The following is a 12,795-nucleotide window of genomic DNA, read 5'->3' as shown; positions in this document are numbered from 1 at the left end:
CTGCACCCTATTCATCAAGCCCCCAGCGAGAAACATCCTTGGACAACGCGTTCGTACAGACGATATTCATGAATAATTCACGGGGAGCAGGCGCGAAAGCGATACCGATATATTTTTCAGCGGCCGGACGGATCTACATAAGATTCGCGGACGCGCGAGCCAACAGCCCGACCGGCAGACGCGCTTGAAATTCCTCGGGGCCGGATCGCGAGGCGCGGGGCCCCCCGACACACGGGTTTTTCTTCCGGCCGCGAGATCACAAATCAATGGGGACGTCGAACGAGCCTAAGCCCCTAGCTCGGTGCCGCTGAGCCCGAGCCGAGAGGAGCCGAGACGCGTTCACGGTGACGCGGCGCGTTTTCTACGCTGTCTCTATGAATCGAGCGCTGCCACGGCAGGCCGTAGATTAAGCGTAATGGTGCAAAGTATATAGCCGCGCGCCCGTGGATTCTTCTCTCTCCGTGGCCTCCGCCTGTGAAACGCCTCGAGGCGCCGGGGTTCAGCGACACCGGTGTACTCTAGCCGAGGGTACAGTGTCATTAGAGACGCGCAAAACGCGCGCGTGTATGGCTCGCTGCGCGAGTTACTGCCCCGCGATTATTTCGCTGGGACCGACGCGACGGCCCGCGACGCGCCTTCGTGCACCGCGATGGGAATTTTAGGGCTCCGCGCACATTTACGAGCCCGGGCCCGTCAAGCCGCGGAGAACAAAGATAATCCGCTTGCTTACTGGGAACGCTACGTGTCCTACTTCGACTTTTTTTCGCTTTCATATACGTATCGTGGTACAAGTAAGAGACGCGTGTTTTTTTTTTATATCGCCGGTAATTCGGTTTAGAGGGGCGAAATCCATTCCGAGAAGCTTAGCGTGCCACGAGAATAATTCGAATTTCTCACGAAAATACTAGCGAATTCTCGCGAATTTGAATGTATTTTTGCAGACGGATTTCAACCCTTTTAACTCTTTGGGGCACAGGATTTCAAGAAATAGAATAGACTCGTGTTGCACAGGAATTTTATCGCGTTTTAAATTAAACAAAATTAATATATTTTTATTGACGAAAGAATCACATAATATAAAAGCATAACAAGGTAATAGTAATTCAATTTAATTTGTTGTTATAGGGTTGGACTCGAATTTATGATCGCGCACGTAACTATCGCAATATTTCGAGGTGTATCGAAAAGATGGGACGCTTTTAATCCCACCGTGCCCCAAAGAGTTAAACGAGTCACCGTCGATGTAAAAAGAGAAACACGCGTCGCTTATTTTTTTATAAAAAAGATCGCGGGAGAACATTTACCTAGCGTTTCTCGTTAGTTCTAGCTTTCTCAGCTCTTGGTTACAACGTGGAACGAAAGCTACGGGAGGTCGCTGGACGATCGAGAGGTCAGAGGAATGCGAGCTTTGTTGACTTTTTTTTTTTTAGTCAGCATTAGCGAACCTCTTATGATTAATCTTCCGCTGTCCGGCGTATCGTAATTTCAAGCGTCCCTCTGAATTATTTCGTTCGGAGATATTTATGATTGTCGGGGTTGAGGCCTTTTTTGCGGAGGCTCCCCCAAAAAGATCCAGCATCGGTTATCGGTGAAAACAGAATTGCCGTTTTTTCAGCGACGAAAAGAAACGGAAGAAAGATTCTCTCGCTTCGACGCTTAAGCCGAGGTCTAAAAAGCGACTGACAATTATTGCCTTATGAGAATTGCAACAGACAAAATTTATGTAAATTTGTCACAACTTTTATCGCAGTATGCGCCTATGTATAAAGAAATATATTCAACGGTTTCTGGTGGAAGCAGCTTTACGGCTTCGATAATTATGAAATAAAAAAATATGAAACCGGTCATTTGGCCGGCGATGGTAGGTTTAGTGTTAAAAACTAGTTTTCACCTTTAAGACGGGTATACGACGAAAAAGGACGCGTGTAGAATTTCTCACTAGATTATTAATAATCGTGACTCGCGCGGACACATTATTTAGACAACGAGGAAGGAAACAATCCAAAAAGGCCGATTCTTTCGTCCCCAGAAACCGGTACATCTGGCCCATTCGTACTGAATATTTCTGCAAACATGAGAATCCACCGCTTAGTCTGCGGTTTCCTCTAGCCAATTACCATAGGATATTCAAATAGCCTCCTCCTTCGATTATGCGAGTCGACGTAATTATCGAAAGTGGCAATTTGGCTTTGTCGACGAGCGTCGTTTGCTCGCCGAACGACGGGAATTTATTTGCAAAATTCGCCGCACGAAACTTCGCGAAGGGACCGATCCGATTCGATTCCGGATTCGGATTCGGCCGGCTATGGACGTCCGCGCGTCCACGGGCCCGTAATTGCGCATTCCCGGTGCACCACGGCCCGGGGACAGGCGGCGAAGAAAGTGTGAAACCCTGTCGCACAACCGCCCGGTTACACATCGTTTCTACGCAAATAGTGGATAGCGTAGGTTTCGCAGCGTCGAGTGGAATTATCCACGAAAGAAGTTCTTCCTCTTTTTTATTTTCCTCCTCTCGCGCCGATGTCCTCGGGGCTATTCAATCTCCGGTTTCGTCCTTCCTGTTCCACGCGGAGCGCCGCGCCGCGCCGCGTCGCGCCGTCCTGACGCCAAAACGAGTCGAGCGACGCATAACGAGTCCCGACAGAATCCCTGGATCCCATGAATTCTCCCTTCCGCAGATCGGAGGCAACGATCCGTGAGCCACGATGCAATCTTTCGAAGCATCGGGCAACGATCCATGAGACCCGGAGTCGGAGGATCTGGCTTCCGTGAATCCAGGCTACGATCCTACCGAGATACGGAACGATTTTGCCTGATTAAAAGGGTAAACTTTGCTTTCGCGGGATCGCCATTGTTTATCCCTGCCACGGCTGTGACGGCGTTGCGAAACGGCCGTTGCGTTAGCCGGGATTCACGCTGGTCAGGAGATCGATGCGAAACGCCGCGTGGCCATCTTGGGGCCCCCCCGAGAATGCCAAAAGCCGCGGAGAATTTGCTGGGAGCATCGCGTCGATGTCTCTGTTTACGACACACTTTTTTCTCTTCGGCGAGTCTTTTACGGCCGTCTCGCGATCTCTCGCGCGCGGAGAGCGCTACGACTAAATCCGATTTCAACGGTAACCTCTCGACGATGCTATAACGCAGGGGTGTCAAACTCCAAAGCTAACTTGGGCCGAATAAACAATGCTTAACTTTAGGTGGGCCGCAACAAAAAATCAATGTTCATAGAAACAAATATTTTTATTTTGACTAGTACATTGTAATAAACATATATAAAGTTAAATTATTGTTTACGTCCTGATATTTGACATCAAAAATGTTCATCTGGGGCCGCGAGTTTGACACCCCTGCTATAGCGCGTCGCTGGAGGGGCTTCTTCTGCGACAGCGCCAATTTGAATCGATCATCAGAAGCCGGCAATTGAATGACAATTTTGCCACCGGATAAAAATAGCCTCGGGCCACCGCTGTCCAAGAGTTAAACATGGTTCTCACGTCTGCGAAGAAACGGACGTTCGAAAGTCTGCATCTTAAAGAAGAGGGGGTGCGCGCATCGAACGCCGATCAGTGAAATTTTCGCCGGTCGATTCTATCGGAAATTTCGCGTGCTCGTTTGCACGCTGTTGTTGCCAAGAAAGCAAAGACGCGGTTTACGCGGAACGAACGGGCTTCCAAGTATGTATCGCATCGCGGAGTCACCGGGTGCACCGGTCGGGTCCCGTACGGCTTTCCATCTCGAAGAGACCGATCCCAGGCATGCCTTTCGGAGCACACCTTGTAGCTTCCAGTCCGTCGACTTCCAGCGCCGGCGGTATGGGTAACGGGTTCGTGGGGGCACACGTTCATTTCGTATTCTTTTCGTGGATGCGTCATCCGCTTGGCCAACTGCGGATAACTTCGATGCAGGGCCGGCCCGATCGGTTGCTCGATCAAGTTTCAAAACCCCGACACCGGTCCACCGGCTTGTAAGTAGCCCGGGACATCTTGTACATTTTTTTCGGGCACGTTCACGACACCCCGTGACGATCCAAATGAACGACGACACCGTTCCGTGGCCCGGGCCCTTCCGTAATAGATACCCGTCCCCTTTTAAACAACTTTCGCGCTTCTTCGTTGCCCCGTCGAGCATTCTGTTCTTTCTCTCTATTTTCATCCGGCCCGGAACGTCTTCCCACCACATAAATAAATCGATCAGCTGCTTCCAATCCCGGTATCGGGGGGCGACCCTTCTCTCTCTCTCTCTCTCTCGTGCAGCGACTTCCTCGATTTAACGCTCGATTATCGGTTCTCTTAGCAAATTACCGATAATACGGTGTAATGCGTGTTTCTGCGAACAGATTGCTGCAAATAACTGTGACTACGGGTATTTTCGTTTCGCGGAAAATCAGCGATATCCGTTCTACTAGGCCGTAAACTGTTTCTCGTTTCAATGGGGGCGCTTCTGCACACGAAACCAATATCTTCTCCCTTTTTATCGTCGCGCTTGGAACAGGATTTGTAGGAGAACGAGATCATCGTCTCTCGTTTGAAATATAACGATAAAACATTTCCTACCGTTGCCAGAGATCTTGTAAATCTGGACCGTCGACATGCTCGGAATACAGGCATCGAAAATTGAGAAATTCTCCGCGGTGAATTCTGTCCGTGTCCCAAAAAGATACTCCGAATTTTTCTAGCATAGTTCGAATGGTGCCAGACGTTTCGGAGCCGCTTCGGGACATAATGGTTTCTCAGGAAATCGAAAACAATCGGCGGTAACAGCGATATTCTCGTCGCGGTTCCCTTGAAACGCCGGCCGCGCGCCATAGAATCGGCTCCGGTGATTTCAATGCCCCATCAACATCGATCTCCGCGCGTCGAACTCTCCGTCGAATGCGTGCAGCGGGTTGTATCCGGCGGGGCTGCGGCGCGGCACAAGGCCCGTATCTCGTTTATTAAGTCGGCAATGGACGATAAAAGTTCGTTTAATGATGTTCAAGATCGCGTGACGTTGCGTTGCTCGTTCGATTAAGCGTATCGTTCGTCGTACCGAGTAATTGCTGGCTCGAATCGTAGGCGCACGATGCCGAACATGTGCGTCGAACACGTCGATGCCGACGAACGAACGGACGGACGGAACGACGAGGGGCACTCGGTGGCCAGGAACGAGTCGCTGACAGTAATTGTTACCTCGGGAACACGGTCGCGCGTACGTTCGGCTGACGTTTATTCCCCGCGTAAAACCGGCGACGGAGGTGGGACGAATCGCGGCGGAATCGTACGGAATGGCCGCGTCGAGGCGCGACGCGATTACGCCTCTCATTAAAACTTCGATGGGGGGCTCGCACGGTGACATGAATCAAACGCGCGCGCGATCGGGCCGCTACGGCTATCCCGTGAATCAAGCGGAATGCCTTCCTCGCCGCGATTATATGCGCCGTCTAATCGAAACGGGGAAATCTATGCGAATAAGCTGATCGTCGCAGCCAGCCAGCGACCTCCAGCCAATCTAGGAATTCCTGTTGCACACCGCGGAAAAGTGCATTATCGCGCGTGTGTCGCGAGGGCCGCGCGCGCGCGGTGCGCCGCTGCGCGAGGAGCTCGCATTGTGATATGATGTAACGCGATGAATCAACGGATCGGTCGATCATTCACCGAAGCCCGGCGACACGTGCCCGGTACGCTCGGAAATTGATCGATTACCGGAACGACGATATTCGTCCGATTCGCGTCGAATGTCGCGCCGCGATCGCGGATTTCGCGGTCGTTCGAAAATTGATTGTACATCGATCCACCGATCCGTAACATTTTCATTCAGGTAAACTCAAGAAGAGCCAAAGAACTCACTCAGGCGAGCCATCATCATTTTCACCGGCGTCCGGACATGCAGTTGTTTCTAGACAAGTTCCAAGCATTTCTAACATTCTTGACTGCCGACGATGTTGCTTGTTGTTCATCGATTGGAAGATGTCCAGATATCCGTTCACCGGTTGCGATGGTAGAAAGTAAGCGAACGAAACCTCTGAAACGAGATACGTTACCGTGCAAATTACTGCGAGTACTAACACGCGTGTTAAGTGAAATGTTACTCAACGTTTCGCATTGAATATGTATGTATGCGGTTACGTCGACGGATCGAAAGGACTTAGATCTTTAAAAAGCGCAACAAAAGTTGCCGAGACGCTAATAATATCTCTTTCGATAAAAATACCACGGATAATCTCGATCGTGTAAATTCGAACAGAGCGCGCGATGAAACGAGAGATTCATTTTATCTGCTCGTCGAAACCGAGACCCGACGGAGTTCAAGAGAAAGGTCGAAGAGAAACGCAACACGAGCAACGACCATCCAAGCCAGGCAATTAAATTTGCCGAGAATGTGCATCGCGAATATTATTAATACCCGCGCGCGAGTATCCGTTAAAAATAGGCCCATATTATTAAAAGAACGATCGCGCATCTTTATCGCGGTCCAACGGCGATTATCTAATGCCGTAATAACCTTGATTATATAATTATCCGTTCACTCGTACAAGAAGAGGCATCCCCCCGGCCTTTATTACACTTTTTGTTGGCCGTCGAAGGAACGATCCTCTGTTCCCCGCTCGCGAAAACGGCGTCCGCTTCTTCTTCTTCTTTATCGTTGCGGATCCCATCGGCAGTAATATTATACCACAATTACGCATGCCGCTGATGAAAATCAAGGACGCTCGCTCCCGGAGCCATCCCGCGTATCATTACGCCAGGAAATGTTTACACAGGCACGGACATTCTCTGTTTTGCAGCCGAGTCTCCGCGGGGACGGACAATGGAAACCGCTTTTGTTCAGCCAGTCTGCGGGAAATTTGCCACGACTCTGCTGCCTGCCTTCAACGAAACGTCTTATTATTAATTTCGTCTGAATTTTCGCGCCGATAAAGTTGCGTAAAAATTTCAAGATTTCGTATAACCAGTTTCAACGCGACCTGTTATTTTGACTGGTCCAATCATCCCGGCGAAACAGCTTCGAATTTCAAGAGTTTCCGGTGATCCAGTCGTTGTCGGATCCACAGGCACTCACTCCACAGGCTTGGAGCAGTTCTTGGAACGAGTGAGAGTGAGAGAAAGAGTGCGAGATTCGGAAGAAGCAAGAGCGAGTAGGGAAAAGGTTCGCTTTTGCACTCGTTCCACGAACTGCTCCAGGCTTGGAAGGCCTGGACACCGAGGCCCAGCCAGGCAGGCCTAAGTCAATAAGGAAAATAGTCGCCGGGCTGCTCCTTTCGGTCGTCCTCGACTGAAACGAACAAATTTTATTTTCCGTACAGCGAGACGACGCTTCCGCCGAAACCGACGTCGTTCAAAATCGCAACGGAATGCCTCGATACTTTACTGGCCGATGCGTTACGGCGGCGTTCCATGTGGGCAGTCCGAATGTTCTCGTGATCCTCCCACGCGCTCGCAGTCGCGTTCCACGCCAAATCCAGCGTCGATATCTTCCTCCCGGCGAAAAAAAGAAAGAAGAACCGGGGACCAAGTAAAATTCCGTCAACGAGCCGTGAAAGTTACAGCCTCGGAAATATTCCTGCCGCTTGTCCCGCCTTGATGCGGGTCTTAACGATCGCGCCGGCTCAGGAAAAATTAAGCAGGCGGAGACGAACGATTCTCGTCCATCCTCGTTCTATCCATCCCTGAAACTCAAAATACAAATCTTCGCAAGTCTTTCTAACTGCAACGGTCGCGACTCCTCGATTTAAAGAAGTACATTTTCGCGAATCACGCAGGATATCGCAGCCTCCAAGAGCAAAAAATGGGCGAATCTTCGCCCCGAGGAATCGCGCGAAGCTTTTAAACAATTGTGCGCGCGCTGTAGAAGGACGATCTAAAAAAAAAACAGAAATGATCGTGAATTTGTGGCTCGAAATGCCATGCAAAATTCCCACCGACCGCCTCGCCGCTAACGAATCCCCGCCATGTTTGCGAGCCTTATCGAGTTATGCCCCGGCAATAAACTGGCTCGTCCTCTAATTGAACGTCATCGCGTTTTCCTGGATCGAGCCGCGAGCCTGCGCGATTTTCATTCGGCATTGCACGGAGTCCGTGGATCCACCGAAGCGGATCGCAGCGTCCTCCCGGTCGCCAGATCGTCCCGGCTCCGGAGTAGATTAGGACGTTAGCGAATCGCGTTGCAGGTTCTAACGATGCTCGTTTTCAGGATACTCGGCGAAGAGATGGGCTGAAACAGGAATAGCAAGGATGACGTAAGCGCCCAATCTGCACACGGGTTTTCGCACACCGTTGAGGATTACACGTGTTGGTGACTTCACCGACACAGTGGTCGCGACACATCGGTTCAGTCACCACTGCAAATAGCCGAAGAAATCGACGGCCGAGGACTCGTTCGGCCGCGGGATCTCGAGCGAAAAACGAAACCGCGCCGATTTTCAAGCGGCGCGCTGGTTTCGACGATCGCCGACCTCGCGGCGCAATTCAACCTGCGTTCCCTTTTTCTCTTTTTATCTTTGCGCAACCTGTCGATCGGTCTATCGAGAAACGATTTTTCGAACGGAGGCTGGATCGGTTGGCCTAAGCGGTGATTTATTTCTGCGAACTCGAGGAAACCGTGAACGACTCGCCGCTCGTTCCTAGCACTTTGCCTGTCAGAGGCGTGCTATTTAAATAATTGTTGAGTCAATGGTCCTTAAGCGGATGAGAAATAATTGCGTTAGCTTCTATGAACATCAACTTTGAGCCGGGAGAATATCTGTGACATAACTTGGGATCGAGAGATTCGTGGCTCGAGAGACCATAGATATTTATACTGGGCCAATAAGAGAACGCATTTAAAAACGCAAATTGAAAAATCTACGAAAGAAAGTAGATACTTAACGATTTCGCGCATGGTCGAGATCGCAAATGTAGTATCGCAATGGCCGACGCATCGTCGCGGATCGGATCGGTCAATGCGTCGAGAGCAACGACACGCAGGGGTCAAAGGCAAAAGGAGGTCAGAAATGTCGGGATAGTGGAGTATAATAAACGGTCTTCCGCTCGCATCCGATTCCGATGTTCGGTGTTCAAGGTGACGCGCGGCGAACAGTACGCAAAACGGCCGGATGCATCGATGGTAATTTATCTGCCGTCAAATCGGTTTGTCCTTCGGTGTTAATTCGTCTAGCGAAAGCCCGGGGGGAGGGGGTCTAATCAAAGACACGTTAGCGATCGGACAACCGAGACGAGCACGCGATAAAGAGTAGGCCCGTACGGATCAATCGGATCGACCGAGATCAATGCACGACCTTCGGGGTGGTCGTACCGAGGATATCGATCGCACTCGCAGATTTCATTTCTCTCGTTTTGTCTCTTTTCTAGTCGCAGCGAGGCTATCGAGCGACCCGGAGACCACCGCGAGAACTGATTTTCGTGGGAGCGTGGATTGCGTAGGCCAACGTGTGTGGGTAGCTTGGCCTTCAAAGTCCTTCGCTGGAAAAGTAGGGACCAGGATCGTCACGTCGTACGCGTAGGCCTCCGGCAAGTGGGAGGACTGGATTAAAGGCATCTCTCCATTACGCGTAACTGTACCTACAACCATCGAGAAAGTCGTCACGTTCCGCTATCAAGCCTTCAATGATTTAGATCTTCTCTCGTTCCATCGCTTATCCTCCATCCGGAAGTTCAACGGATCGGACCGCAATTTTTCTTACCAGATTATAAAGTCAAAAGGACAATTTTATGAAATATTTGTGTATTTTTATTTCCTCCCTCTCTCTCTCTCTTCATAAAATGGAACCTTTTTGATGCATCGCCAATTTGAGTGACGTACGTGAACTCTTAAAAATAGTTTTAATATATGCGGCGGCTACCTCCAGACTCTTTTTCCTGCACAACTCCGTCATAGCAGCAGCCGTCAAAATGTGTCGTATTAAAACAGATTTCACTATCCAAGGATTAGAAGGGAGTTTGTAAAAGAGATATGACAATTGGCGGAAGGTTACTGCAATGCGTGTAGAGAATTTGTGTCTTGTGCCGACAATCGACTTTAAGAAAGTCTTAATTGTAAAGACACTGGTTCAAATCGTGTATATACAGTGAAATAGTTTAAATAATACAATTCGTCATCATTTTGGCCATTAGGCAGATGTATTTTTTTTCTGCTTGCGTTCCTCCTTGCGCTTTTGTTTCTCAGCTTGGTCGTGCAGGCGCCTCTTCTTCCGCAACAACCATATTTCCTTGGATCTCTCCTCGCGGCCCTTCATCATACTTCTATACAAATTACGATGCTTCTTCTTGATCATTCGTTCCCGGAGTCGATATTCTTGCCTCTCCACTCGATTCCTTTCCCAGGGATTTTCCTTCGTTACCGTACCGGTTTTCACCTTCATTTCTTTTTTCTGTAATTAGCAAGTGCGGAATCAATGAAACCGTATTCCTAATTATTAACAATATGTGTTGCTGGTGATGCTAACCTTCTGTAATCGAATTTGTTCTTTCTTGTCATCTGCCGCCGACGTTCCCTCGTCACCGTCTTCTTCTTTACTTTCTACATCGTCATCGTCTTTTTGATCTTCATTCTCGGACTCAACATCTGCTTTGTCATCGTCATCTTCTTCGGACGTACTTTCTCCTGTTTAATAAAACAAACGTTAGCGTAACAAAAGGTAGTTCTACAGATTGTTTTTCTACTATTTTAGAAGAGTACGTACCATCGTTTAGTTTGAAGTCATGGTCCATGAGAGCGCGAGCCTCTGGTGGAATGTACGTTTGATCGTGACGACTGTTCGAGAACGGTGAAAGATGGGGTGGAAGAACACAACCCATTAAGTACTTTTCCACGGGCAACAACTCTCTGGCATTAAGGGAATCGAAAACCCATTGCGGTTGCACGTAGTACCTGTATAAATAAAAGTGATTAACCGAGTATATCGAATTGAGTAAAACAATTGTAATGAAATGAAGAAACTATAAATCACCTGGAAATATACTGTTTGGTCATGCTAGGTCTGTCTACTATGTGGTGAGTTATTGTCTCGTCAGTTTCGTCAAATGTTGCTCCAACAAACAGTAATTTATCCCAAGACACATCGGCTCCGAAACAACGTAAGACAAAGACTAACGGCTCCCTTGGTACCTCTCTATTCAGAAAAACTTTTAGACCTTTGAACAATGTTTTTAACTTTTTAATTTTTTCTGCTTCCACTTTAGCTTCTTCCACATTCGTGGTATCGCCATCCTGTTGTAAGAGAAAATTGTTAAAATACAGTGAAATTTTTTAACACATGACTATAACATCGTTTATACTTACAGTTGCAAACTGGTCTATGTCCAACTCTTCATCTTCTACATTCTGTACAGTCGGATCTAGAGTTGTCAATGGTACATTTAATGCACTTATTCTTTCTGCTACATAGACCTCTTCGTCTACAAGAACTTTTTCATTGTTTTCTGTGCATAGAAAGTTAATATCAGATTCGAGTGTTACACGTATCAAAAGTGTAAGAAAAGTTATCTTACCGCTGCTAGTAAGTTTTGGTGGATAATACAAGTTAAGCGTATGGTAGAGTCTAAAATTAACAAAGCCTAACATTATAATATAAAATTCTACAAATATAGACATGATTTTAAAGTCAACTTCGTTCTTCGCTTGAGGTTCAAATGAGAAATGATGTGGTACTATCCAAGTAATTGTTTGCCCCTTAATTTCAGCTTGGTAATAGTATCCTTTTATGGATACAAATACTTTGCGTAAAGCCTTAGCAGCAATTACAGCATGTAGAAATTCTATGCTTAACCTCCTGCATAATAAAGACTGATCTCTTGGTATATGTTTAAGAGATGGAAATGTACTGAATAAGAAACACAGTGTCAAACAATCATCTAGATCTCTCAGAGCATCAATAAATGTTGGATAACGTTCCTTAACAATATGGTCCAATTTCAAAGTAGGATGATTGCTCAAGTATCTCTTCATGTCTGAAAATTCTCTCAGAGCTTTGGCTTTGGCCACTTTTTTGTGAAATACCTAGATAAATAATATTTTATTAGATGTTTACAATTTTATGTGTTGACTAAAATACATACGGATCAATTTAAAGTACCTTGTAATCTCTCATTTTCCATATTATCGGTTCATGCATTAAAAATTGAATATCCTTCTTGTGATACAATGTCTTGATACCAGGCTCACCCTTCTGGGCTCTTTTACGGTTGCGTGGCTCCCTTGGGTATATACCTTTCAAAATACATAATCGACGGAAATCATTCAAGGTAAGCTGCAATTTCTTCAAAGCAGATCTCCTTGACATAAACTGTGCTCCTTCTCCAGACTGGTACTGCAAATTTCAAAACACGATTTTAATCATTGCCCAAATATATTCAGTGTCAAAATAACCTCAATCCATTTTCCCTTATTCAATCAAATAGCAAAAGAAATCTTCGTAAATCTGATAAATACCTTTTTCTTTCCAATGACCACCATTTTTGGTTGTGGTTTTAACACAGTCCAATATTTAAAAAACTACATTAACATGAAAGAATAAGTTGTTAATGTTCCACGTGCTCTTTGAAAGAAAGCAAGAAAGCAGACTGAAGCAAACTAGAGGTCTGAAAGATGTAGAACTTCAAAACCACGCCATCTAATGGATAAGTTACATTATCACCTATAGATAATTTTGACAAATAGTTTGAGCGTTTTGCCACCACGTGTGTTGCAGTAAATGGTTTGCGACAGATTTTAAATTGTTCCCGACAGTTACAGTAAAAAAAAAGAATACTTCTGTTTTAATCAAAATAATAATAAAGAAAATGGAGGTGTAGTCCAATTATCCGGCACTATATTGGTTCC

At 47.2% G+C, this 12,795-nt stretch overlaps 1 protein-coding gene across 2 annotated transcripts; it reads right to left on the bottom strand.

Moving 5' to 3' along the window:
* Positions 1-10,008: 10,008 nt before the first annotated feature.
* On the bottom strand, positions 10,009-12,565 carry LOC117217989 (pescadillo homolog). 2 transcript variants are annotated; one of them, XM_033465947.2, is made up of 8 exons: positions 12,406-12,565; positions 12,050-12,283; positions 11,466-11,973; positions 11,257-11,396; positions 10,925-11,184; positions 10,658-10,845; positions 10,421-10,578; positions 10,009-10,345 (listed from the first exon to the last, which is right to left on the bottom strand). In XM_033465947.2, the coding sequence occupies exons 1-8, from the start codon at positions 12,427-12,429 to the stop codon at positions 10,085-10,087; spliced, it is 1,773 nt and encodes a 590-aa protein (XP_033321838.2). In that variant the 5' UTR covers positions 12,430-12,565; the 3' UTR covers positions 10,009-10,084. The 2 variants fall into 2 exon arrangements, with proteins under 2 accessions (XP_033321838.2, XP_076381287.1); XM_076525172.1 differs by having other exon boundaries at positions 11,257-11,973.
* Between the last annotated feature and the right edge of the window lie 230 nt (positions 12,566-12,795).

The sequence above is a fragment of the Megalopta genalis genome, chromosome 1 (genome assembly GCF_051020955.1).
Source record: "Megalopta genalis isolate 19385.01 chromosome 1, iyMegGena1_principal, whole genome shotgun sequence".
NCBI classification, from domain to species: domain Eukaryota; kingdom Metazoa; phylum Arthropoda; class Insecta; order Hymenoptera; family Halictidae; genus Megalopta; species Megalopta genalis.
Note: the sequence above shows the minus strand (reverse complement) of the source record. Positions and strands in the feature narration are given on the sequence as shown.